This window comes from Anopheles gambiae, chromosome X (assembly GCF_943734735.2).
Source record: "Anopheles gambiae chromosome X, idAnoGambNW_F1_1, whole genome shotgun sequence".
In the NCBI taxonomy this organism is placed as follows: Eukaryota; Metazoa; Arthropoda; class Insecta; order Diptera; family Culicidae; genus Anopheles; species Anopheles gambiae.
Genome location: NC_064600.1, coordinates 9932447 through 9958682, shown reverse-complemented (window position 1 = coordinate 9958682; position 26236 = coordinate 9932447). Strand labels below are relative to the sequence as shown.

The window sequence follows — 26236 nt, the reverse complement described above, 5'->3', positions numbered from 1 at the left end:
TCGTTTAGCAGACGGCACACGACTAATGAATTCTAAAATTAGCAAAAAAGCTGGTAGCCCCATCTGTTGGTGGGATAGCGGAGCATCCATTGCTTGGAGAGTTTTCATTTCCTCTGTACTGTTGTATGGTTTCGCATTGAAGTTATGCATCGCTAGCCCTAGAACGACGATACGATTGTTTCAATACTAAACTCCAATGGAAGCCACTAGCACTGAAGCAAGTAAGATTTGAGTAATGGTCGTTGGTGTTGATACCCACGTATCTGACCACACGACCATCAATTTAGATTTTTGCTTGGAAAGTTAGAAGGCTACCCAAATAGCCAGAATTGCTTAAGCAGCTAATTTTGGCACGCTAAAGATCGCTGCTCTAATTCGCCTTTTGCAGTAGATAAACAGCACCAAAGTTCTATGTGGGTCTTTCAAACAGCGCCTAAGCAGCTTCCTTATGCCACGATGCCAGGGATTATTTTTCTTTGTGTTTTATTTTCAAGCAAGCGTCATCGATGAAATAAACAACAAAATTTGTTTGGTTTAAACACATATGTATATTTTTAAATCTTTTGTATTGATAAATTACACAAATTTTTACACAATTTACTGATAATTCACAATCGCTTCACTCAATATTCATTCTTCAAGTAACGAATCTAACTTGTGCAGCAGCAATGAGATTATTGCCGGCGTCCGTCTTTGACACTTTGACAAGAGCCACCTTGAACCGATGTCATGCATTAAAAAGCTATAAAGTTCCACCAAGTTCAGTACCCTTTCTTAACAAGCCTTCAAGTTCCTTCATGAACCCTACTCATAGTGCTAATCAGCCGCAAAGTTCCAAAGAGTACCATGTGCCTGTTAAAAAGCTCCATAGTTCCGCAAAGTTCCGTCTATCTCTTAATCAGCCACAAAGTACGACATCGGAACGATTTTTCGTTAAACAGCCCCAATTCAGCTATAAAGTACGAGCTGGCTATTTGGGTATATAGGTCATGATAAGATGAAACTTGTCGAAACACATTGCAAGAAAAGGACAGCAATGTAATGATGAGTTGTAATACGTCATCTATTGAGTAAACCAATGAAGCTATGAAGCTTTCATTTTTTTTCTTCTATGGATATTCGATTTTCCAGTCGTTTAAGCTTAATTTCTGGCGCTTGGGTTGTTAAGAAGATGTACCGAACTTGGTGGAACTTCTTAGGCCGAAAATACACGGACCGGAATTTCGCGGCCGCGGAATTCCGCCTGCTGTCAAACCCATATACAAAGTGTCAACAGCAACTTTCCCGAACTGTCATATCAATACATTTTTCGGCAAGCGGAATTTTTTTTAACTTTAAACTGCAATAACTTTTGATTCATTGCTTTGATTGACCTGAAATTTTCCGTAGCCTCCCAACTTTTAATTTCTGATTTTTTGGTGCATAAGTTGTTATTTTAAACAGCCTATAAGTATTTTATTTTGATTTTTTTTTAACTTTACCACGTAAGTTGGCAACCAGCATACCCGGGTATTCCATACATTTTGTATGGAGAATGACGTTTCTCTTCTTCCTCTTTCCGTATTGTGCTTATTTTCGAGTCAAATTCAAGCGATTCCAAATTTCAATTTGACCGTTATTTTTATAATAAAATGAATAAACTAAATGAATAAATGAAATAGAAGACAATATATGGTCGGCATTACTTGCTTACAGCATTAAAATATAAAAGCATTGTTTACCTATGAAAATCGTTAATTTTTTGTATCAAAACGTGTGGAATACCCGGGTATGCCGGTTGCCAACTTACGTGTGTAAATCTGGTTGCCAACTCTACGGTTAATACATGACATCGGTACGAGGTAGCTCTTGTCAAAGTGTCAAAGACTGGTGCCGCCAATCAGCTCATTGCTGCTACACAAGTTAGATTCGTTAATTGAAGAAGGAATGTTGAGCGAATTGATTGTAAGTTTTTAGAAAACTATGTAAAATTCTATGGAATTCAAGAGCATTGAATGTTTTAAAATAAACATGCACATAATATAACATACATCATGTTGTTTATTTCATTGATGACGACTTGCTTGAAAATAAATCGTAAAGAAAAATAATCCCTGGCACCGTGGCATAAGGAAGCTGCTTAAGCGCTATTTGAAAGATTCAAGTGGATGTTTGATGCTGTTTAACTACTGCAAAAGGTGAATCAGAGCAGCGATCTTTAGCTTACCAAAATTGGCTGCTTAAGCAATTTTGGCTTTTTGGGTATGGCGCTATTAGACTAGGTAGGTTGAACTGGAATTCTTCTGTCAAGACCGATGCCAGCGAGCGGTTTGACATGAAAATTCTACTCGCTAGTGTAATAACGCGCAGGGAAACAGAATTGGTTTATGTGGTAATTATTCTACTTCAACTTCAAAGCTCTTAATGCGAGGAAAGCGCTCCATTGGTTGGGTATCCCACTAAAAGATGGCACCACTAGCTTTTTTGTACTAATTTTAGAAAGCATCAGTCGTTCACCGCCTGTTAAACGAAGTCTTTCGATACTCCGTTTAGGAATCGAATAATCGAATTATCAAATTTGTTTATGAGCGTTTCTACATACACCGAGAATGCAGCTGAGAGATGGCTGTGAGAGAATTGACAACCGGTTTCTCACGCTGGTGTGTGTAGAAGCTCTGAAAAGCGCCGAGATGAGACTTTTAAAATGATGTTGAAAAAATCCATTTTAATCGCTAAAATGAAGTCAAAAAAGTTTCTTTTACTTTTTAATAATATATCTACGATTATTAGACGGCAAAAATGCAAACTATTATTGATCGATCGCTATAAACTGCCAATTCAATATTTTCTCAGCTCCATCGTTCTTTGCATGCCGAGGAGAATTCTCTCACCGAAAATGCTGTCAGTCACTGTCAAAGCATACTGTCAGTTATTTTCTCAGCTGCATTCTCGGTGTATGTAGAAACGCTCTATGAGCCAGATTAATGCTAAACGCAAAAAATAGATTTGAACACATTTTAACTTATTTTTTGTGTTTTCAAACATAAAACAAGTTGGTTGACTGAGTCGAATGAGCTACTATGATCTACGTGGAGTGAAATTTTGAGTTAAATTTTATCGCGCGCGACGTTGTCGCTCTATTTGAACGGTAACGGTTTTTTTTTTCAAACGTGCTGCAGTGCCCGCTCAATATTTTGACGCACGATGACAGACGCTCCGCTGTCACAAAAAAATCTCAAAAGCCGGCTGCCGCCAAAACAAAACACAAACACAGCGTGGCCCTAACTGTGCAACGCAAAATTCGCCTTAAAAAACATCACACCAAATCCAGCCATGTCCGAGGGTGAGGCAGCGCGCCCGAAACCTCGCGTCGACATCGAGTATTGGTACGTGACCGCGGCGTGCCAGTGCAGGGCAGCAATGCGCGTTTTGGTAGTGTAACTACATGAAAGCTCTTCCCTGTTTTCCCGCTTCTTCGCGCCTCCCCCTCCATAGCAATGTGTGCAATTCGAAACCGCAGTGCCTGGAGCTGGCCGCCCTGATACGGGAGCAGATCCCGGAGGCGGAGGTGGTCTGCCGCACCGGACGGCGCGGCTCGTTCGAGGTGCAGATCAACGACACGCTCGTCCACTCCAAGCTGGGCTCGCTCGCTTTCCCGCGCTACGAGGAGGTGGTGCAGAATGTGCGCAAAGCCCGGGACGGCCTTCCCGTGGCCAGGGTGGCGGAGCAACCGATCACGGACTGTGTGCTGCAGTAGTGCTGGGCTGGGGCGAGCAAAGAGAGCCAGAGAGATGTGCGGTGGTGTTTCTTCTAGTCCGTTTTTTTTTATTGCTAAAGTATCCAGGTGCGTTGTTTGTGGGTAAACCGCAATGTTTAATGCTCAGTGTGCGTTTAATGCGTGTGTGTTTAGCAAAACAAAAAGGAAAAAAAGGTTTTGACCATCAATTCCCCCGAAATCGCTATTCGCTTTCCTCGATTACACCCGAAACCGTCGCACCGAGGGGCAGCTCCCGGTCGGCCCAATCGCCCGCCAGCGACAGGTAGACGCCGAACCGCATCCGCCCGCCAAACTCGCGGCTGATCGTGCGCAGCGGCTCCGCCGTCCGCTCGCCCGTCGCCTGATCGATGCAGATCATCTGGCAGCGGGTGCACGGCCCGTCGACGGTGAACTGGCTGGGGCCGACGAGCACCCGCCGCCAGTCCGACTCCTCCAGCGGGCGGACCGTCTCGACGATCAGGTTGCCCCGGAACCGGTCGACCAGCGCGTCGAGCGACGGTGCGTCCGCGCCGTCCCAATCTCCGTCCCCGACCTTGTCGCGCAGCCACCGGACCGACGTGCGGTTGACGAGCAGCAGCTGGGCCTGGTTGTTGAGCGACAGTGCGCGGTCGGTTTGGCGCTGGCGGCGCGGCTCCTGCCCGGACTGGCGCAGCAACCGCAGCCCGGACACGCCGAGCGCCCGGCTGACCCAGTCGGCCGCCCGCTCGCCACAGTCCACGCCCTGCACGCTGTCCCGGCACACCTTCGTCTGGCAGAGGTGTGCGGCGGCCGGCTCGCCCGCCTCACCGCCGCCCTCCAGCTCAATCGTCAGCGGCTCGTCCTCGAGGTCGGCGTGCCGCAGCACCAGCCGCCCGTCCGCAATGTCCGGCCGGATGCGGCACATCGTCGGCAGCTTCTTCTGCGTCATCGCGGCCCCATGCTCGTCCACGATCAGGAACGCGCGGTCGTAGAGCAGCCCGGTCGGGGCGAGCGGCCACCCACCGGTAGTGACGCGCAGCGGACCGCACGACTTGACCGGATACAGGCAGAGCTGCACCAGCCGCGGCCGATCGTAGCTTTTGTACTGCGCCAGGACGTCCGCGCGCGACAGCGGCCCGGTTATCGAGCGGCGCACGTAGCACCGGCGCACCATCGCCACCAGCCGGTCGACGTCGGACCGGCGCGTGCAGTACCCGAACGAGACGCGCACCGACCCGGTCGGCTGCCCGTCGATCAGATCGTTCGCGTCGCCGCACACGTGCCCGGCCCGGTAGTGGCGCAGCAGATCGTCATCGGCGAGCCGCAGGTGGCGCTGGCAGGCGCCCGGATTGCAGAAGCACCCGGTGCGCAGATAGATGCCGTGGTTGGCGGCCATACACGCCACCTCGGCGAACCCCACGTGCCCACCGTCGTCGTTCAGCACGTTAAAGTTGACGATGGCGCCCTGCGTGCGGGCGTCCCCGAACGCGGTATCGTGGTACAGGTCGACCACCCGGCCGCCGTTTGCGTGCTGCAGCGCCTGCAGCTCCCGGTAGCAGTAGCGGGCGAGCTGGAAGGTGTGCCGCTGGATCCGGTCCATCGTGGCGCCGGGGATGAGGCGCGTGAGCGTCTCCAGACACGGCAGCAGCGCCGCTATCGAGAGGAAGTTGATCGTGCCGTCCTCGAGGCGGTCCGCTAGCGCGTCCCGCCGCTCGTGGAACCGGTCCGGCCCGCTCAGCGCTATCTTGACCGTGCCACCGCCGTAGTACCGCTTCCCGCGCAGCAGCGGTTCCGCGTCCCGGCGTACCAGCAGCGCGCCCAGCCCGGTCGGGTAGCCGAAGATCTTGTAGAACGACAGACAGACGAAGCTCGGCCGGTAGCGGGACAGATCGAGCGGGCTGGTCGAGACGTGGCTGGCCGCATCGAGACAGACGTGAAACGCGTCCCCGCCGTACCCGCGCAGCCCGTTCCGCTCGATCAGCTCGCACAGCTCCAGCGGGTACTTGGCGCCGTTAAAGTTGCACTGGGCGGGAAAGACGAGTAGCGAGGGTCGATGGGGGTGCTGGCGCCGCGGGTCCTCCGGTTCGTTCAGCGCCTGCAGCAGCTCGGCCCGCTCGATCGGCTGCACCCGCCCCGTGCGGACGAGCTCGCGCATCCCCAGCACGGACGTGTGGCTGTCGCGCAGGTAGACGAACGAGCCCGGCTCAGCGTCGCCCGGTCCGAACTCGAACGACTCGGCGACCAGCTTCAGGCTGGCGGTCGTGCCAGAGGTAAACACCAGGCTGTAGTCGGCCGGCCGGGTCTGGAACCAGCGCAGCACCCGGTACCGCACCAGATCGATCAGGTCCTCCATGGTGCGGCTGGTGTGCGGGTTGCAGTACAGGCCGCCCGCCAGCAGCTCCTGGACGGCGCGCAGCTGCGACTCGCCGTACAGTGCCGTGCCCGCGTGGTCCAGATAGCATTTGTCTGTAGGTAAGTAGTGCAAAACAAACACACACACGATTTATCCTTTGCTTGATAAGCTCACAGTGGGGGAGACCGCGCTTACCTGCCAGGCGGGAGAAATCTTGCTCAATTTTTAACCGCTCCTCGTCGGTGAATTCTTCTACGAAATCCATCCTCTCCCTTATACAAGACAACCGCAAGCAAACAGCAAACAGGATCTCCAGCCACCGCTCACAATCACTCTCACACTGGTTTTAGGGACTGCGGGACGCGATAACGATCGTGACGAGGCTGAGGGCGCGCGAGATAAGCAGTCGTTTTCTCGATGAGCGCGCTACTTTCTAGCGCCGTTAGCAGCATGCGTGTGCGCTTCCAGCCCGCATCTCACGTGCCGTACCACACTGCTGGTCACATTTAAATGCTCCGTGGGGTCGGCAAAGCGCCCACTCATCGATTCGGCCCGAAACTCAATCAATTCCGCTTCTGGACGTTTCGGACGTGGGCAACCCAAAGGGGTAAAGGGGAGGGATAGGGAAGGGGGGGATGCAGTGGAAGAAGCAAAACAAATAGGGTTTGATATGAAACCACAGGGCTTCGATTGCCCTGTGTGTGTGTGTGTCTGTGTTCGGACTCTAGATAATGATCGCTTCTCGGTTCGACATTTCCGACAGTCCAAAACAGTGTATGATTTCCTGTTTGACAGCTCGGGGGGACAGTGTAGCTTCTTAAACTGCTGCTTTGCTGTAAGAATTGCCTATTTTCACATTGTGCAATAGTGCCCCTCTCCCCGTTGTGGTGTACGTCGCACGCGGGTGAGCGGACGGCCCGTGTGCCCGTAACCCATGGTAACGTCTCGGCACGCACCCGAACCAACCGGTGTAAACTGCCGTGGTGCCTTGTGGCCTTGCGGGCCGGTGTGCAGCAAATATCCATTTATTACGTAACGTTGAAATTCTGATTTTTGTTTTTCGATTTTTAGTCCCAACCGTGCAGAACTGTAACGAGTTGCTTGGGATATCCTTTATGAGGCCTTACAATTCAATACAGTAGGTGACCGCTTAGTTAATGTTTTTTCACGGGAGGATTGTTAATTGGAGTGATTCTCCAAACAAATAATACAACCAGAATCTAATGAGGAGCAGTTTATCGCAAATGCGCACCTTCTCCTTCAAACTTTGGGTATTTTGTTTGCGTTCAAAAAGCTCAAGTCAACGCCAACGAGTACAATACAGCCAGCGAATCGTTACTCCTGCTAGCGAACGCACTGGAGTATGTTTACATCTCAGTATGGTCACCTCACTGTACTCGTTCGTTCGAGACAAATTTTCCCGTGCGTCTTTCCCGTTTTGGATAAAGAACCAATGGTTGAAAATGGTCCCGACTTGGTGTGCATTCTTGGTTCAGATTTTCAGACTTTATTTAACACCAGCGTCTGCTTGGTGTAATCGTGCGGCTAGCTTACCATGCCATGTCTGATTAGTGTTGGGTTTCATGAATCTTGCGTTGAGATTCATTCATATGAATCTTCATGCCGTGAGTGATTCGAATCTCGAATCGAATCTCTAATGATTTATGATGGATCCCCAAGGATTCATGAATCTATAACATCCATGAACCCATTAAGATTCATAAATATATGGAACCTCTTATACGAAATACACGGTACCTCTTATACGCGGATTCGGAGATAAGCGGTTTTCCAACATTTGACAGTTCTTTGAGCAATTAGCACCGATTTGACACAGTTGTAAAATGCCTAATAATTACGCTTTTGATCGAATGTTAAAAGCCATTTCAAATGGTTTTAAACTTTTATATTCATTGCGAATCATATAAACTAATTAATAAAGGGGCTAAAAGCTACCCGCTACTTGCAAAATTATACGAAAATTAGTGAAATTTCCGCTGAAAATCACGAGCATTCGGCTCATGCGGAAATTCGAGATACGTCGCATTTTGCGGGCGCTTTCGGTTCCTATTAACCGTGTATCTCGGGGACCGCTAATGGCTAATGTTGTTTTTATCTTTTTAAAGCCCTCAAGATGATTAGCAATGGCCAACAACCTTGGATACATGAAGTTTTGCCATAGACGACCGTTCGGATTGGTGGCAATGACTGATTTCGCCGCGGATAGGTCTATTTATTGAGAAACGGTGTTGTTCACACTAACAAACATTCCAACGTAGGGAAAAATATGTCAACTTCTATTTTTTTTAAATAGCGTAATGTGTCAATTTCGCTTTTCATAAAAAAGTAGCATTGTATTTGAGTGTGAATAGCTACCAAAAAGCAGCCTAGAAAATTCTGAAGCGGCGAAAGAACTCCATCGGAACCAAAGCCTCTCTAAACCATACAAACAACAACAATAGTGAAATGCTGATGCTCTTTTCAATGCACGTTACGGCATCAATGGAAGCGCCCGAATGTTTTCGATCGGCCTGGGTTGTGTTCCTCCTGTCAGCTGGTTTGGTCGGCAAAAGGGTGTAGGGCGTGTAGGGCTATAAATTGATACCAAAACATTGCGTTAAACAACTGCTACGGACCTGTCAGACGTGTCACCGTCCGAGCAACCGAGCCCGGCTGTCAAGCCCCGGCTCTATTGCATCCGATGACGAAAACGGTGTTTATCGCATCAGCAAACCGGAAAATAAGGGCAATTGCATCTTGTTTTGCGGGAGTGAGCGTGCATTGCGAAACTGGCCAGGTCTCTACTGGTTCCCATTCGATCATCAGTTGTCCAGTGGCGGTGAGAAAATAGCAGTGTTTTGTGGCATTCCATCAATCAAACGAGTGAGAGAAAGTGACATGAATCAGTGGATAAAGGAGGAGCTGTCGAAATGTCTGCACTTCGACATACCGGACGACCTGATCGCGTAAGTATCGAAAGAAGTCTCGCTTGTGCCATCTCTGACACACCCTGAATAACAAATCTCCCGTTCCGTGTGTTTTTTTCAGCTACATCCACACCATTCAGAATGCGCACGAGATTGATGGCTACTTCCGGACGCTGCTCGATTACAACAATCCACAGCATACGGCCTTCATCCGTGAGCTGAAGGTGCGGCTCGGCCACGACACACCCGACGGGCTGCCGGTGATGAAGCCCCTCACCACCGGCAAATCGGCCGGCAAGAGCAAACAACAACCATCCGCCTCGTCCTCAAAGCAGCAGCAGCAGCAGCAGCAGCAAACGAAACCATCCAAAGCGAACCCGCCAACGTCCGGTGCGTCCAGCTCGAAACCTACGCCTACGGCCCCGGAAGCTTCGGGTGGCGGCGGCGGCGGCAGTAAGAAGAAAACCAAGTACGTCAACCTGTACGGGCAGGACGGGGAGCTGGCGGACGTGGTGCTGCTCAAGGGGCGCCATCACTGCGACTGCCAGGCGGGGAAGCACCGGCTGGTGAACAACTGTCTGCACTGCGGCCGGATCGTGTGCGAGCAGGAGGGCAGCGGGCCGTGCCTGTTTTGCGGCAGCCTGGTCTGCACCGAGCACGAGCAGCGGCTGATCGAGAGCGCGTCGCGCAAGGGCGACAGCCTGCGCCGCACGCTGATGGAGCAGAACCGGCCGGCCGGCTGGGAGGAGGCGCTCGCCACCCGCAACCGGCTGCTGGAGTACGACCGGAACAGCGAGAAGCGCACGACGGTGATCGACGACGAGGCGGACTACTTCAAGACGCACTCGGTGTGGCTGTCGGACGCGGAGCGCAAAAAGCTGGAGCAGCTGGAGGAGGAGCTGCGCGAGAAGCGGCACGCGAGCCGGCTCGCCCGGAAGGTGACGCTCGACTTTGCCGGCCGCCGGGTGTTGGACGAGGCGGCCCTGTCGACCGAGGACGTGGAGGAGATACTGCGGCAGGCGTCTCTGGTCGAGGCGCCGGTCAGTGGGGGTGGGCGGGGCAAGGAGAACGTGCAACCGCCCGGGCAGCATCCGACTGGTCCGGATAGTGAGGACGTGCATCCGACCCTCAGTGGTCCTGCACCGACGGTAACTATACTTTCCTACTCCTCACCAGTGCTGCAAAATGTCATGAGCATCACGAGATGTTCACCAACGATAACAATGAACATATCCGTGGTAGCTTGATGCTCATTGCTGATACCTAATGAAAGTGCGTCATGAGATGCCAAACGCGACATGCGACTGCTTGAGGCAAACCCGATACTCTGACAGACAAGCAGAGCTTAATGCCGTCACAAGCAAAATTATGACCTTTTCTGGCTGTGAACAGTGCTTCCAGTCACCAACACTCATGACTGAAACGAAGCTTAAATCAGATCACGTACACAACTGCGATGATTAGAGATGAGGCTCTCGCTCTGTATGGTTTGATGGTCTGTCAGGTCAAACAGAGCGAGAAAACATGCTCATTTTGTTTCTTGGAATCACTCGCACGCTCCGCATATCTCCCATGACTATCGTGATGACCACCGACTGAAAATGTCGCGACCAAGTGACTGACCAAGAGTTGGGTGCTCAACCAAATGTCACCAAGCATGCATTGGTCACATCATGATCGTTTTGAGTATCACCTCTGATTATCACAATTGAGTACGCGACGCTGACATGGATTTTGTTTCAGTCAGACTTGTTTTATGACATTGACAGTGACATTTTGCAGCAATATTCCTCACACTCCAAGCACAATAAATGAGTTCCCTCTCGCTTGATTTCAGTTCGTGGACGTTAATGCAGGCGCACCGGCAGCAGGGCGGCCGGCCATCAGCACCACCGGGTACGATGGCGTGTACAGCCGCGTGCAAGACAAAGAGTTCCTGCAGATGTCAGACCTGCGCCACTGCCTGTCGATGCACCAGCCGTGGGCGTCACTGCTCGTCGCCGGCATCAAGCGGCACGAGGGCCGCACCTGGTACTCGTCGCACCGCGGCCGGCTCTGGATCGCGGCGACGGCAAAACCGGCCGACCCGGAAACGATCCGCGAGCTGGAGTGCTTCTACCGCACGCTGTACGGCGACGGGGCGGAACTCCAGTTCCCCACCCAGTATCCGGCCGGCTGCCTGCTCGGCTGCGTCTCGGTGCAGGACTGTCTGCCGCAGGAGGAGTACCGGAAGCAGCACCCGAACGGCGAATCGGACAGCCCGTTCGTGTTTGTGTGCGAGGAGCCGCAGGAGCTGCCGATACGCTTTCCGGTCCGGGGGGACCACAAAATCTGTAAGTGTGTGTGTGTGTGTGTGATGGGCTAGTGATGGGTAAAGTGTGCAAAAACCTGGAGTCAACTCCAATCCTACTCCGATAATTTCGGAACCAACTCCGACTGCTAGGTTCGCCCAGCAGTATGCGGAGTCGTTCGGAGTCGTCTAGAGTCTTTTGGAGTCGTCCGGAGTCGTCCGGAGTAGTCCGAAGTTGTCCTAAGTAGCCCGGAGTCGGAGTCACCCGGAGTCGGAGTCGTCTAGAGTTGTTCAGAGTCGTTTAGAGTCATCCAGAGTCGCCCAAAGTCGTCCGGAGTCGGAGTTGTCCAGAGTCGTCCAGAGTTGTCCAGAGTCGTCCAGAGTCGTCCAGAGTCGTCCGGAGTCGTCCGGAGTCGTCCGGAGAAGTCCGGAATCGTCTGCAATCTTCCGAAGCCGCCTGGAGTCGTCTGGAGTCGTCTGGAGTCTTATACAGGCCTTTGTTTCCGGACGACTCCGGACGACTCTGGAGGACTCCTGACGAAACTGGACGACTCCGGGCGTCTCCTGATGACTTCGGGCGACTCTGAACGACTCCAGATGACTCTGGATGACTTCGGACGACTCTAGACGACTTTGGACGACTCCAACTCCGGACGACTCCAACTCCGGACGTCTCCGGACGACTACGAACGACTCCGAAAGACTCTAAACGAATTCGGGCGACTCCGGGCGACTCCGACTCCGGATGGAACTAGTGCTTCGGATTTTGCCGTAGTCGGAATTGGATTAACAATCATCATCAAAGAGCACATCACTAGTGTGCACCGGTGTGCGTTTGCGTGCTAATTTGCTCATTGTTGTCCTTTTGCCTTCCTTTCTTCCCTCTTCCGCACACAGACATGCTGGATTCGGGCATACACCAGGCGGCGGTCAAAGCGTTGCAGCGGTTAGCGAAGCAAAACAAACAGCTGGCCGACTGAAGCACCCGTCCTACTCCAGTCGGATACGATTCGGCATTGATTGTGTATAACAGGGAGAATTGCTAAATAAAACATCGCATCGCAAATAATCGCAGCATTTGGTTTGTTTGTTCGCAATGACGTTTATGTATTACTGTATTCGAATATCATTATTACTACTGCTCCCTATTGCAGATTGCTTGTCACTTGTCGTAATATTCCTATGTAAAAAAAAAACAATACAAAACAGGACGCCACTGACGGGGGCGTTAGCCGGTGAATCTGTAATTGTTACAGTTTTAACATTTGTTTCGGCAGCGAAAAGCGGCTGATAAGGGAAAGGGGATGCTGGTGTTGAGGCCAGGCGAAAAACGGGAATGGTGGGCGGTGGGGGCGGGAGGAATAGACAATATTTGACACACAATCGCGCACAATCTGAATCCGGTAACTAGACAACTTGCATTTCACTATGATTATGTTTATCAATGTTATTTATATATATCTTTCTTCCTCTTTCTCTCTCTGCATCTCTCTCTCTCTCTCTCTCCTTCGCTTTGTGTAACATTCTCGTTTTGCTGTGGGTCGGGGGTGGTATAGTAGTACCCCATTCCCCCTTACACAATTTACGCTTAAGTTACTTAACTGTTAAGGAAAAAAACAAAAACACAAAAAACTAACAAAAAACGGAAACATTGTGTTGATTTTTTCCAAGACAAAAGTGACAAAACGGAAAACACGTGTCTTAAAATACAAAAAGAAAATATGGTGCAGTGCAGTTGCCTGCTAGTGTGGGGAGGGGGGTGGGGGGGGGGTTGCAGTGGGTAATGGGAGAATAAACTAAAAAAAAGAAGAAAAAAACGACTCTGCTTCTTCTCCGGCTTACTCTTTGCTGCGCGAGCGCAACCACAGGCAGAGCAGTGCGCCGAGCCGGAAGAGCACGATCAGCGCAAACAGGCAGGCAATGTCGAGCGCAAAGTCCTCCACGCGGAAGTTAAACGTCTCGAGGATGATCTCGCCCGACCGCGGGCAGGTGACGTTCGCCCGGGTGCACGCAATCTCGCCGTCCACCACCGTGCTCCACTGGTTGATGAGCAGCGCCTCGTTCGCGTACCGGAACCAGGACAGGTAGGACAGGTACTTGAAGTACGCGGGCACCGAGGCCGAGTTGAGGAAGAAGCCGCCAAAGATCAGGAACGGGATGACGACCGGCGGCCCGACGGACAGCGCCATCGAGATCGAGGAGCTGGCGCAGGAAATCAGGTAGCCGAACGAGGTGGACACGTTCGCGACGAGCGTGACGATGAACAGCGTGGTCAGGTAGTGGGTGGCGCCGGTCCGCAGCCCAATCATCGGGTACGTGATCGAGGTGAACACGAACGGCACGGCAATGAACAGCGGCAGCTCCGCGATCGTTTTGCCGAGAAAGTACGTATCGACCCGGTACAGCCGGGAGCGCTTCTCGCGCAGAAACACCGGCAGCTCGGCCGAGAACACGTTAATGACCGCGAACACGTTCTGGAACGTCATGTTGGTGAGGAAGAGAAACAGCGAACCGTTGATGTTCATCACGCCGTCCTGGTCGAGCACCTGGCCGAAGTAGATTGAACCGATCAGGGTCGCCACCATCTGCGGGCGAGGAGAAAAGAAGCATGGGAAGCAGGTGGTTAGTTCGGGCAAATCGGAAGAAGGCCCACGACTACCTACCGCTGTCTGGAGCAGGCGCACTTTCACCAGCATCGGATCCTTCAGCACGCTCAGCCACGAGCGCCAGAGGATGCAGTAGAACTGCGTCCACCAGCTGGAACGGTAGCCGGTGCTGCCGACGCCCTCCACCTGCTGCAGCATGTACGGCTCGTCCATGCCCTTGCCGGCGACCGAGGCCGTTTCGAGCACCTCGCGCGCGATCGGGCTGACGGCAAACGAGTCGCAGATCTTCTTGATCATGTCGCGGCACTCCGCCTCCTTGGCCGGTGCGATCGCGAGCATCTGCACGTAGAAGTCGGCCGGGTTGTAGTTCGGCGGGCAGGGTATTCCCAACCTGGCAAGAAGGTGATACAGATTTAAACGGGCAGGTGTTAGCGATAGGATATGGAGCGTGATCATTGCTGTAATTGCAGGATGGAGCAGAAAAATGTAGTGAAAGCTTCAGTCCATTTTTACTTTATTGGGTATGTTTCTCTTATTGATGTCTTCAAAATTGGTCATTAGTGCCTGTTGCAAGAGACTACCGAAGTAGTAGGATGACATATGACATATTTCATCTCCACATATGAGATCATAATGTTTGTCCTTAAAGCGTCCAAAAGTTTGAAAATGCAGTTTCACATGCATTCCTTGCATCTCATATAGTTTATAGACATTCTGGAGTACTAAGACATCGTCTGAATGTTTGCCAACATATCAGAGGATTGAAACACTCTCTTACAGCAAATTAAAGCGCCGTATTATGACGTGGTTATCGTATCAAAAGAGTCCTAATCGAAAGCATTGAACGATAAGCCTACTACCCAAAAAGTCTTAAGATAAAAATAAGGAGCTTCCTGGCATTATCCTGAGAATACCATAACAGAGTGTATTTGAGGGTCGAACTGTTGTCTTACAGTAGGGTAAAGCGTCATATGGTTATCGGACCAAAGGAGTCCTAATCGAACGTACGACGTATGATCTAACAAGCCTTCTGATAGCTGTTGCATTAGTCCAATGACCTCATATTCAAGGATGAACACAAGAAATCCTAAGGTCAAGACTCTCAAGTCTGTCAGGGCTTAGGTATAGGTTTGGACGACGTGATCTGACGTCCTGACGTCATCTTTATAATACTACAACTACAACATAATGTCTTGGAGATTCTGGTACTATTGACACATCTTCTGAACTCTCAATGACATGACGTTATAATCTGTCATAGTAAAAACGAAGAATCGATTCTTTGTATTCTATGCACATTACGATTCAAAAAGTCCTAAAAGACTCCAAGCTTCATCAGATAATTGGAAAAAAAACTCTGTAATAAAATATAAAGTCATTTCAACAAAAGCTGATAAGAGCCTGAGAGCCTGACGCAGCAAAAAATGATACTCTTTAGAGTGTACGAGACGAAAAAAATAAAGATTTCGCAATAACTTACTGGGAGAAAAACTCCGCCGACTGGTAGGGCGACCCGAGAAAAGCGACCCGCCCCTCCGCCACCAGCAGTATCTTGTCGAACAGGCAGTACAGCTCCGAGGACGGCTGGTGGATCGTCAAGATGATGGTTTTGCCCTTCATCGCCATCCCCTTCAGCACCTGCAGCACGCTGTGGGCCATGAACGAGTCGAGCCCGGACGTCGGCTCGTCGCACAGCAGCAGATGGGGATCGGTGAGCGTTTCCGACGCGAACGCGAGCCGCTTCCTCTCCCCGCCCGACAGCCCCTTGATGCGGCCGGGCGCGCCAATGATCGTGTCCGCACACTTGACCAGCGACAGCTCCTGCAGCACCTCCTGGACGCGGTGCTGCTTCACGCTCGCCGGCACATCGCGGCCCATGCGCAGCATCGCCTGGAACAGCAGATGCTCGCGCGTCGTCAGCGACGGTATGAACAGGTCGTCCTGCTGCACGTAGGCGCACCGGGCCCGCAGCTGCTCCGCATTGACCGGCACCCCGTTCAGGGCGCGCACCGCGTTCGGGGAAATTTTGACGCCGGGCGGCGACCGGAACGCGAGCGCATTCAGCAGCGTCGTCTTGCCGGCGCCCGAGCTGCCCATCACGGCGAGCAGCTCGCCGCTCTTCGCCACCCCGGTCACGTTCTTCAGCAGGTGCTTGCGCGGATTAAAGTCCTTGCGCTGGCGGGTGCAGCAGTTGCGCAGCCGGGTGCAGAGCGGCTCGCGCGGCTTCCCGTCGGTCGGCGCCTCGCCGAACACGTCGATCTCCTTCCAGGTGTAGGTGAGCCGCTCGCACTGCGGTATCTGGCCCTTGACCGAGCCGTAGCTCTTCGGCTTCCACACCTGTATCAGCGTCGCCTTGTCGTTCGTCAGCGTCGTGTTGAGCGCATCGTCCATCGACTGGTCCTGGTAGCTGCTGCTGCTGTAACGCTACACGCCAAAGAGAGAGAGAGAGAGAGAGAGGGAAGAAACTTTGAAGATTAGCATGGTGTTGGGCAGGTTTGCAGCGACACACGGCTATCCCAAGCAAGCTTCCAATAGCCAAAAACGACTCGACCACAACACCTACGTCGGGAAGGAAGCGGGAATGCAAGCGCAAAAGCCTATCGAGACGCACGTGGCTGAGTGGCGCTCAGAGATCTCAGTCAAGCACATGCGGCATGGGAGAAGTGGTAGTGGTAGCATCGGGAATGCCAACGGTTGGTAACACAAATAGCAAAGAGACAGCCCCAGCACACACAAACACACACACAGGACATTACGTATGAGGTAACGGGAAAGTCGTAATTTCTCGATTCGCAGCTTAACCGCCACGTGCATTCGTAGATCTCGCGCTGTAAACTCATCCCAGACGTCCGGGAGGGATGTGGAGAGTAGATGGTCGGGAAATTGAATGCAGAGAAGAAAAGAGAGAGAGAAAAGAGAGACAGAAAAGATAGCGCTAGGACCAACGTTATCAAAGCTCCAACTCCCCCAATGCACGGATGGTGGAATCTACCGTTTCAAACTACCGAAATTCAGGAAATTCCATCAGAGAGGGGCGAGATTATCAAGATTCTTCATCTTCACAATGTCTGGAAGGTTTCCGCTGTTCTGGAAACGATGCAGAGCGACGGCACATTATCAGCTTGGAGCGATAGAGCATTTAGAAGGAAGACAAACAGTCTGTCAAACTGTCCACAATCACCACGATGACCCACACTTGCATCGCTGTGGAATGTGAAATGACATCTATATAATGGTTGGGCCTGTGCAGTTTGTCGTAATTTTCTCTCAATGGCAGAAAGAGCCGTTTAGACATTGCAGTAGTTTACTGGTTATAATACATCAATGATCTGAGCTGGATGTGTGTATCATTTCAACTCCTCACAGGATCTATTTGAAAGCTATTTCATTTCATAAGGATTTCAAAGTTATTTTCTACTTCTGATGACTTGCTAGAATTCTGTAGCTGAACCCACAGATAAAAGATAAGAGAGAGAGTACAATCCAGAGAGAGACTGAACAGTTAGGTTCCTTATCACTTCCAGGCTGTCGGTTGTCATTCTGCAGCACCTATCGTTACATTTCTGCTCTGATGCTACAAAGCAGACTCAAATGATACCAGCGAAATGATCGACCGATCGGCTTACAATTACTCTGTGTGCTGTGTCACACATATCTTCGCGTGGTTAAAGCCTACTAATCAGTCAAAAGTTTGCCGCAACGACAACTACTTTGTCGGCAGTGTTTTGTTGTTTGTGCGGGCGGCAAGCCAACACAACCTGAGCCTGGTGACGCTACTAATAGCCTAACGGGGCAGGTTCTCCCTTTCTGGCGGGCCGTTCTCGTGAGCGCAGCCAGCTGGAAATGGTGGGCCTGATGGGTAGCATGAGGTGACAGTGCGATGGGCTTCACAGCCCGGTACATTTTCCAAACCCCAGTGCGTGTGTGTGTGTGTTTCTGTGTGCAGTAAGTAGGAGAACGCGAGGGGGAAGGGAAAACCGCAAACGAATTGGCGAGACATGCATCAAAACAAAAACGGCACAACGGTAGGGGAGTTGTTTTCACCGGTGGCGAACGCATTGCTGCGGTTCGGCCAGCCTACCAGAGCAAGGCCGGAGCAGAGTTGTGTTTGATTGTATCCCAAAAATATGATTCTACCGGTTCCCGAAATGTGGTTGTGGTGGCATGTGCAGTCCAGTCGCATCCAATCATTTGGAAATTTGGGCGACAGATCAAACAAAACAATAAATAAACAAAAAGGAAGAATTGTGGCTCTGGCGCAGAGGGTTTCTCGCCGCGTTTGGCTGTGTTTGGCAAACAGATGTGGTTTCTCGCGCACTCCATAACGCGTTTCCGATCAAGATCTTCTGTGTTTGTTTTTGTGTGCGTGTGTCTGTGTGTGTGTGTGTGTGTCGTGAGAGGAAAACCTACAACTACCCGTAGCGCAAACCACCCTGCGGGGAGGGAGGACATTTTTAATGCTACTTCCACCGGCAATGCTACCTGTTTGTGTTTCGCTGAGTTTCGGTAGAGATTTCGTTTTGATCAAGAGACAGAGAACGACAGAGAGAAAAGGAGAGAGAGAGAGACAGAGAGCGAGGCAGAGGGAACCAGCCCGGAACACCCCCGTGAGGCTCCAGCCTGTCCGGGTTTCCGTGCGTACAGGGCGCAGTGAAATTAGATCCCACGCCGCCACCTCAAACCATCTTTGCTCCGACGTTGTACAGGCTTCCATTACGATTGCACACACCTTTCGATCCAAGGGATGAATCAATCCAGTGCGCAGGAATGCCGACTGTAGCAGTAGTAGTACGCCCCCGCGTACACCCGCATTGAACTGTTTGATAATGCCCGCCGGCGTAGCGATCCAACACATTTTGTACGGCGTCTTCCCAATCGGGCGCGACTCCTCGCCGTTCGGTGTACGGGCGCATTTTTCGGGCTTTCGTGATAAGCGTTCGGCAACATTGTGCTCCGCCTTATCAAGCCGAGAGGCGAAACGTATACAACCGGCAGCATCTATCTCAGTAGCAGCAGTGTTGTTCCGTTACGGTGCACTGGGTACGATCCATATATTTATATATAAGCATCCACGGTTCATCAAACATCGCCGTGGCCTAATGGGGTGTAGGGCCAGCGCAGAATCAGCCAATCCAAATTAATTAGAGCCCTCCCCGTGCGGACCTTCGTCTGCTCCGAGATGCTTGATAGAACGAGCGAGACGAGACACCGTGTCAGTGGACACCGTTTGCAAAACCCTAACCTACATCTAACGCTCAGCGCGTTAGTTGAGGTTATGGTTATGTGCGGATCGGTGTGTAACTTCACACCAGCTACCCAAGGAGACGGGAAGGGGTGGATCTGATGTTCAATAAGCCGTGGCGCGCACCAGCTGCCAAACAAATGCACCTAATGCACACGACGCCTTCGCGACGATGTTTCTTTGAGTTGTTGTCGGGCTTCATTATCCCAACCGACAGGCCAGTGCTTCCGGAATCGAGGCGCCGACGACGACGCCTGGCCCCAGATGCAGGGGCCCGAACCTCCGGAAAGCGAAAGCATTGGTTGGACGGCCCAGCGGCAGCTCTCAAAACGTGCGCGAAGCATTGGATCTTTTGGATGACTTGCGTTGGTTGATCAGGAAGCTTCCTCGGGTCGCAGCAGATCATATGTACTCTGTGCCCATCCCCGCCGTGTACGGCTTATCTCAGGCACGCAATGATCCATGTCCCTTTTCCCCTTACGGGCAAGCAACAGCTGCAAGAAAGCATCACGATAGATGCACACGAACTGGTTCACGGACGTCTTGTTGTTTTTTTGCCGTTCGGCCCCAAGAATTGAGTGTTGATGGCGATGCGCGTTAGTCGATGTAAGATACCCTTCGGGTGTCATTGCGCAGTGTGTCCCGGAACTCATGCAGCAAAAGTACCGGCGCACCGTTCCTAGCACCAAGGAAGGGTGGCGCCTAGTAGGTTCAAGGCAACCGCTGATGTCCGTTAGGCGGGACCTCGGACTTGCGATCTGTGAACGGTGGCGTTACCCTACCGGACTTACCCGACTGGAGCTGATGGTGGTTTTGGATTCGGCGTCCCCATACTGGTCGTCCGTGTTGATCGTCATGCTGCGTGCGTCCCGACCGTTTCGGTGTGTCCACTCTGGTGTCTCCCACGGAGAAGGTTGTAAAGATACTTTGCTGACCACTCCACAACAATGTCTGGTTGTGGCAACTCACGGCTGCACAGGCCACTTGGGTGGTAGGAGGGTATGTGTTCCTGTATTTATTGAAATTCAAAAGAGAAAGAGAGAGAGAGAGTAAAAAAACAAGAGATTAGACAACTGCTTTCCCCTCTCACACGTAACCTTTTCCCCCAGGTTTCTCCCTGGGCGGGTGCGCTATCAGCGCAACACAGGCCTATATGCGCATTCCGCACTCCCTAATGAGCTTGCGCGCAATGCTCCTTTTTGATGAGCCCCTGTGTCTTTCGCCTTGGCTCTATTAATTCAACACCGTATCTCGTACTCCAAAGACTGTTGGTTGTTTTGCTTATTATTGTTTTTGAAACTGTGTACTACCTCAACACAGAAAAAATTCTCCTCCACCGGTGTCTTCGGTGCATGAGTGTCTTCTGCAGCGTGCCTGGTCCTCCCGAATATCCTGAACTTCCCGAAGTTCTTAGGTGCGGTGTGCATAAAACAACTATCCGGGGAAATGTTTCATCATCATCGCTTGCTTCCGATTTCCGGTCCCAATTTCACAACCGTGTGCAGGTTTTTTGTTGGACGAGGCGGGCGACCTCTAGACTTAACCTCACCCGTTTTTTGTTGTCTCCCGCCTCTCTAGTCGCTTGTCTAAAATCCAATCAAACCAAAAACTTCGAGATGACGCAGACCTTTTTTCCCCTCGACACGAAAAAAAGGTACTCGAGCATTCCAACAAGAACACGAAAAAAAAAAAAAATAACAACTCCCAAATGCGCTTCTGATGCTTCCGTGGCGTAGCGCGCAAGATTGTTAGTTAGTTCGAACCACTCGGGATAATCTTGTCCGTCGGAGTCGCTCCCGTAATCGGGAAGATACTTTTTTTCGTGTATGTGTTTTGTTTCGTGTGTGTGTGTGTGTGTTTGTGTGTGTGTCGTCTTGCTGCGTTTTTTTGCACTTTCTTTCGCCCCATTGGAGCTCATCGTTCGATGTCTCTGCGCTCCGCGTTAACGATGGGTCCTCGGATTTTTGGCCTCTGATACGCGCCCTAAGTGCCGGGCTGTGCGTGATTAGGACTTTATTAAAAAACGGTCGGTGTCGTCTTCCAATCAATCGCTGTATCAGTAGTACGGTGTGGGGTTGGTAGACGATCATTCCTGTATTAATTACCGCTGGAGGGCATTGTACATGCGAGGTTATGGCTTTTTCCGTTGTTTTTTTTTTCTTGTTGTCTAGGATGTTACATTGTATTAGCGTTCTTCGTGTGTGTAGCCGCAAAGGAAGCAAGCACACCGTAGAACCTCTGGTTGCGGTTATACATATATCCTGTTACAAATCTTAACCCCCCGTACGAAATTGCAAGAATACTTAGAAGTAGTGGAGAAAGCCTTTCCCTCGTAGAAAGAAATGGGAAATTTCTTTATCCAAGAAACATATACAAAAAAAAAATAGTAAAAAATACCGGCCGGGTTCTTCGCGTTCCGGGAAATGCCGAGGAAGCCCCGAGGAGCCTCACCTTCCCCCCCCCCCCCCCCCCCCATTGTCATACCGAAAATGAGCGCAGCCGCCTAGAGCTGCCGCGGGGTGTATCCGTTTACACTGGTTCCTGCGCGGCGGCAAAAACTAATCCGATTGGCTTTCCGACCCGTTCCGCTCATCGTCGTTTGCGCGGGCTTCCCTCCCTTTGCTGTCTAGTGTGATGTTTTTGTTGCACCTTTTTTTCTGTGTAGCTGTAGTTGTGCTGTGGAAAAATGTCTAGCGCACGCGTTCCGGAAAATGCCAACCACCAATCTTCGATCTAGGGCTTCCCCTGTATCTCTCTAGGGCCTAGGGTTTTTCTAGGAGGCGTTCGACTGGAAGATCCGTTTCCTTTTTTTTTGGTTGTGTATTGTTTTAAGAAATACAGGCCTATCGGTATCACTCTACAAGAGGCAGGCTGGTGTGTAAATGCAGCGTAATGTGTTGTACACCACTGTATCGGTTGCTTTGCCCGCGTTTCTTCCCCATTTCTTCCCCGTTGGAAATATAATTTAGGAAGAAATCTTTCTATTTTTTCTCACTTTAGCAAAAAAAAAAATAATAATAAAAAAATAGAACATTGATAACAGTTGGGCTTTTTTTGTGTCGTTGCGCCATCGTCGATCCCAGTCGATTGGAGGAACGACCGAAACTCATGGTAGTGGTTTTTCATTTTTTTTTGTCCTTTTTCCCTGTCTTGAGCGCGCGTGCCGTTTTGCACAGTTAGTTGAGGTTGATCGGATGAGTTTGGCACAAACGGGCTGGTTGGACAAACAGAAAACCCCAGCCCCATCATTGCGCTTGCTGCGGGCTTACAACGGGATTGGCAAAGGCGCAAAATGGCGCTTTCCCCGCTTGCATTTGATTGTAGAGTTTTTTTTTTGTAGAGACAATGTAGGCAATCACCGGCAAAGCGGGCGATCCTTTTTCAGCGGGCGGGCTGAACGTGTTGCGCGTGCCTGTCCGGTATTGTCTAACACGCTCTTCCACGTTAACGCGTTTATTCGATAAGTCTGCTAAATAATATAGGTAGATCGCACCACTAATCCATTAAAAAAAACACACACACACAGACACACTCACACAAAACTCTGCTACTGCTAGTGTGGAATTGTAATTTGTAAAAATAATAATAATTACAAGAACAATAATCGTCACCTTTACTTTATCGACGCAATTTTGGGATTTGCGAAAAAGTGGGTTTGTGCTTTCCTTCCCTTCGAAGCTGTGCAACGGCCACCTTAAACACGCCACGACACTTCACAAACACCCGCGGCACACTCTCTTATGCACTCACTCCGTGTTGACCGCACAACCCGTCGGTACCGTCGGGGTTAGTCTCGAGGGTGGGGAGTTTTTTCTTCCGCACAACACCAGAAACAGCTCTGCGAACATACGCGCGCGCGCTGCAACTTTTGCCACTGCTTCTCCGGGCAACGATCGAACTGGAATGAACGCTGGGGCACCACTGCGCCGGGTAAGAAAATGAACCCAGAGGGTCCTCACACACGGCCGGTTCTGTGTGTGTGTGTGTGTGTGACCACGCACACATGCGGTGCTTCCTTTCCTAGCCGGTGGAAGCGATGCGTTCCGGCGCGAGTGCCTTCTCCCTCGTAACCCCCCCCCCCCCCCCCCCCCCCCCGTGCAGCAGCCCTTCGCTCGCCGGTACTCATTCCCATTCAGCCATTGGGCCGCTGCGGTGACGGCTCTGCCTTATCAGATGCAGGCAAGCACATGGGACGGACGCGGGTAGGTTCATTGGCACGATCTGCTGTTCGATTACTAAATGCGATCGTTCTCGGACGCTCTCGCTCATACCCTTCGATTGGTGTATCTCTCTCTCGCTCTCTCCCTCATTTCATCTGACTCGTTCAGGGACATCAGCTCTTTATCGAGGGAAAAAACAGACGGCCCAGCCGGCCCATCGTAAAAGGTTCGGTTAGTACGCGAGGCTACTATCGTGTTTTTTTTTCTACACGTTTGACAGCTCTCAGCAGGATCAATCGCTTGCAGCACTCAAGCGGAAAACGCGTGAACTAGATAGGAGGTACTATTGGTGCTACTAAAATAAGAGAATGAAAATGCTTCCACATCCTGGAAATTGGTCGTGCTTATATGGTTGGAATATTATTGTTATGAAGAACTACTAAGACGGGGAAGAAAATCCACCTAACCAATGCTTAAAAATAAAGGGTGAGATAACCTTACTAGCTATATATTTGAAAAGAGACGACAAACATTTAAACGGGGCAGCAGTAACAATGAAATCAAAAAAGCAGTAGAACTTATTAAAGGTTTTGCATATTAAGATGAAAGGATCATGAGCTCCTGTGTAAGTTCGGGCCCGTTCTACTCTAAGCAGTGAAGTAGCTATAGTAGAGTAGTGAAATGCTCTCTGCCATCGCACTCAAGACTCCGATCTGACTCCGACTATTGTTAGTCCGATGGCAACTGCGGCTGTATGGGAAACACTAGTTCCGCCCGGAGTCAGTGTCGTCCAGAGTCATCCGTAGTCGTCCGGGGTTATTTGGAATCGTCTGGAGTCTTTCGGAGACGGCCGGAGTCTCCCGGAGTCGGAATCATTCAGAGTCGTTCTGAGTCGTCCGGAGTCGTCCAGAGTTGTCCGAGGTTCACTTTGTGCGTGGAACTCTGGGCGACCCCGGACAACTCGGGACAACTCCGGATGACTCCGACTCTGAACGACTCCGGACGACTCTAAATGGCTCTGGATGATGCCGACACCGGACGACTCCAGACAACTCTGGACAACTCCGGACGAGTCCGAACGACTCTGGATAATGCTGGACGGGCCTACCTTCCGAAGTCCAATTTTTTGCCAACTTTACCCATCACTTCTTCTTCTTCTTCTTCTTTGGTTCAACATCCGTTGTCGGTCAAGGCCTGCCTATGAATGAAAGCCTTGGGGGCTTGGCTTTCAGTGACTTATTACCCCCCCCCCATAGCAGGATAGTCAGTCCAACGTATGGCGGCACGGTCAATTCGGGGCTTGAACCCATGACGGGCATGTTATTAAGTCGTACTAGTTGATGACTGCACCACGAGACCGGCTAAATCACCACGAAACCCATCACTAGTCGGGGGGAATTAATCTTAAGATGAAGCTCGGGTGCATCAGTTTTGCCTTTAATCAAATTTGATACAAAAACTGCTGGTAACTCAACCGCCCCTTCGCCTTTCTAAGGACAGTAGATCTAGAAGAAACCGTCTAGTCTCATATGTTGGTAGCTGGACCATATTCCATCTTAAGGTTCTAATAGCTATTCTTGGGATAGTTGTTAGTATTTGGAGACCATGTTACAACATTAAATTCAAGTATGAACCGGACAATGGCGACAAACATGTTCCTATTACTATGGTAATTTGGTGTTTCAAAAATTCAATGGGATCTTTAACATCGTGGAGTTATACACTTTCCATTTCTTACAGGAGCCAAATAATGAGGAATAGGACGTGAATCAAACTTTCTAAAAACAAGAATACTATTCTCTCTACTAAAGTCGAAGAATGCGCAGTGGCCATTACTGTATAATTTCCGTTAGAGTCCCTAACATCATGGTATTACGAACTTCAAACAATTCAACACGTGCGCCTTATTATTCTACCGATCAATAGTAGTACTGCGCTGCCTCGGAAATCACATCCAACCAAAATCAAAATCAAAATCTATTGGTAAACCTGACAATTGCTGGCGATTTTTCCAGTCGCGCGTTACACCCCACCCGCTCCCAGGCGTAGCCAAACCGGGCCAAACGGCTTGGCGGTGCGACATTTCGTCTGATAACGTCCACGGAATTCAATAGCAAAAAAGGGGCAGCGTGAGTCGCGATTAAATTAAATTAAAACTGCCATAGTAACTGGCACGCTTGCATACCAAAGGAGAAAGAAACAAAAAAACAAATTGAAGAATTCTTGAAATTAGTTCGGAGAATTTGTTTGATGCAAAAGTGGATGGGATGCAGTCGGGAGCAAAAACGAACCCCTCCCCCCCCATTGTGTCGCTCTTCCCGCAATCAAAAGCATCATCAAGGCCCGCGTGCCTCTCGGCGAAGGGGCCAAAAAGAAACCGCGCTGGAGGAAGGCTACATACATGAGCTCAACGTAAATAGAAACATTAGCGTAGAAATCGAAATGTTGTCGCAATTTTGATAATAATCCTACCAGATCGTGTGGTCCGCGTTTTTGCTGCCGCGGATCGGTACGGCGATAACCGTCGGGTGTGCCGATTGCGTGTGTGCGATTGGTTTCTCTCGCAAGGTTTTGATACAAAACTATCGGAAATCGGTACACGCCTGCACCAACCGTGGCGAAATCCTTTCCTTCTCAGTGGGCTCGGTGCGGTACCGGTGTGGACCTGCGCCTTTGATAGACTTGTAAAACGTTTTTTTTGGTTTGTTTGCTTCATTATTATGAATTGAATGTTTATCAAAATCTCCTACGCTGTGTGTGCGGCTTAAATGACTTAATTAAGGGCGCGTGCAAATTTCCTGTTTGTGGAGGGTTTTGTTTTTTTTTCAGTCGCCATCTTCGAGTAGCAGCAGCACGTTTCTTGAATGGTCACGATAGAGTATTTGATTATCGCGCACAGTAGCGTTAAAATTTAATCTGTTTGCGATGGTTTCTTGTACAACA

The 26236-nt window shown here is 50.6% G+C and overlaps 4 protein-coding genes across 7 annotated transcripts; 2 read left to right on the top strand and 2 right to left on the bottom strand.

Moving 5' to 3' along the window:
* Positions 1 to 3205: 3205 nt before the first annotated feature.
* Positions 3206 to 3935, top strand: LOC1271668 (migration and invasion enhancer 1). The gene is made up of 2 exons (XM_310527.5): positions 3206 to 3365; positions 3475 to 3935. The coding sequence occupies exons 1-2, from the start codon at positions 3313 to 3315 to the stop codon at positions 3734 to 3736; spliced, it is 315 nt and encodes a 104-aa protein (XP_310527.5). The 5' UTR covers positions 3206 to 3312; the 3' UTR covers positions 3737 to 3935.
* On the bottom strand, positions 3774 to 6732 carry LOC1271669 (molybdenum cofactor sulfurase). The gene is made up of 2 exons (XM_310528.6): positions 6264 to 6732; positions 3774 to 6181 (listed from the first exon to the last, which is right to left on the bottom strand). The coding sequence occupies exons 1-2, from the start codon at positions 6331 to 6333 to the stop codon at positions 3939 to 3941; spliced, it is 2313 nt and encodes a 770-aa protein (XP_310528.6). The 5' UTR covers positions 6334 to 6732; the 3' UTR covers positions 3774 to 3938.
* Positions 6733 to 7023: 291 nt separating this feature from the next.
* On the top strand, positions 7024 to 12354 carry LOC1271670 (activating signal cointegrator 1). Its single transcript, XM_310529.6, has 4 exons — positions 7024 to 9034; positions 9117 to 10143; positions 10833 to 11328; positions 12183 to 12354. The coding sequence occupies exons 1-4, from the start codon at positions 8967 to 8969 to the stop codon at positions 12263 to 12265; spliced, it is 1674 nt and encodes a 557-aa protein (XP_310529.5). The 5' UTR covers positions 7024 to 8966; the 3' UTR covers positions 12266 to 12354.
* Positions 12355 to 12367: 13 nt separating this feature from the next.
* LOC1271671 (protein white) lies at positions 12368 to 23168 on the bottom strand. Of its 4 annotated transcripts, none has more exons than XM_061653814.1 (5): positions 22884 to 23168; positions 19925 to 20142; positions 15372 to 16315; positions 13949 to 14282; positions 12368 to 13870 (listed from the first exon to the last, which is right to left on the bottom strand). In XM_061653814.1, the coding sequence occupies exons 2-5, from the start codon at positions 19988 to 19990 to the stop codon at positions 13124 to 13126; spliced, it is 2091 nt and encodes a 696-aa protein (XP_061509798.1). In that variant the 5' UTR covers positions 19991 to 20142; positions 22884 to 23168; the 3' UTR covers positions 12368 to 13123. The 4 variants fall into 4 exon arrangements, with proteins under 4 accessions (XP_061509798.1, XP_310530.4, XP_061509581.1 ...); XM_310530.4 differs by having other exon boundaries at positions 22745 to 23071; XM_061653597.1 differs by having other exon boundaries at positions 12368 to 14282; positions 22745 to 23071.
* Positions 23169 to 26236: the final 3068 nt, after the last annotated feature.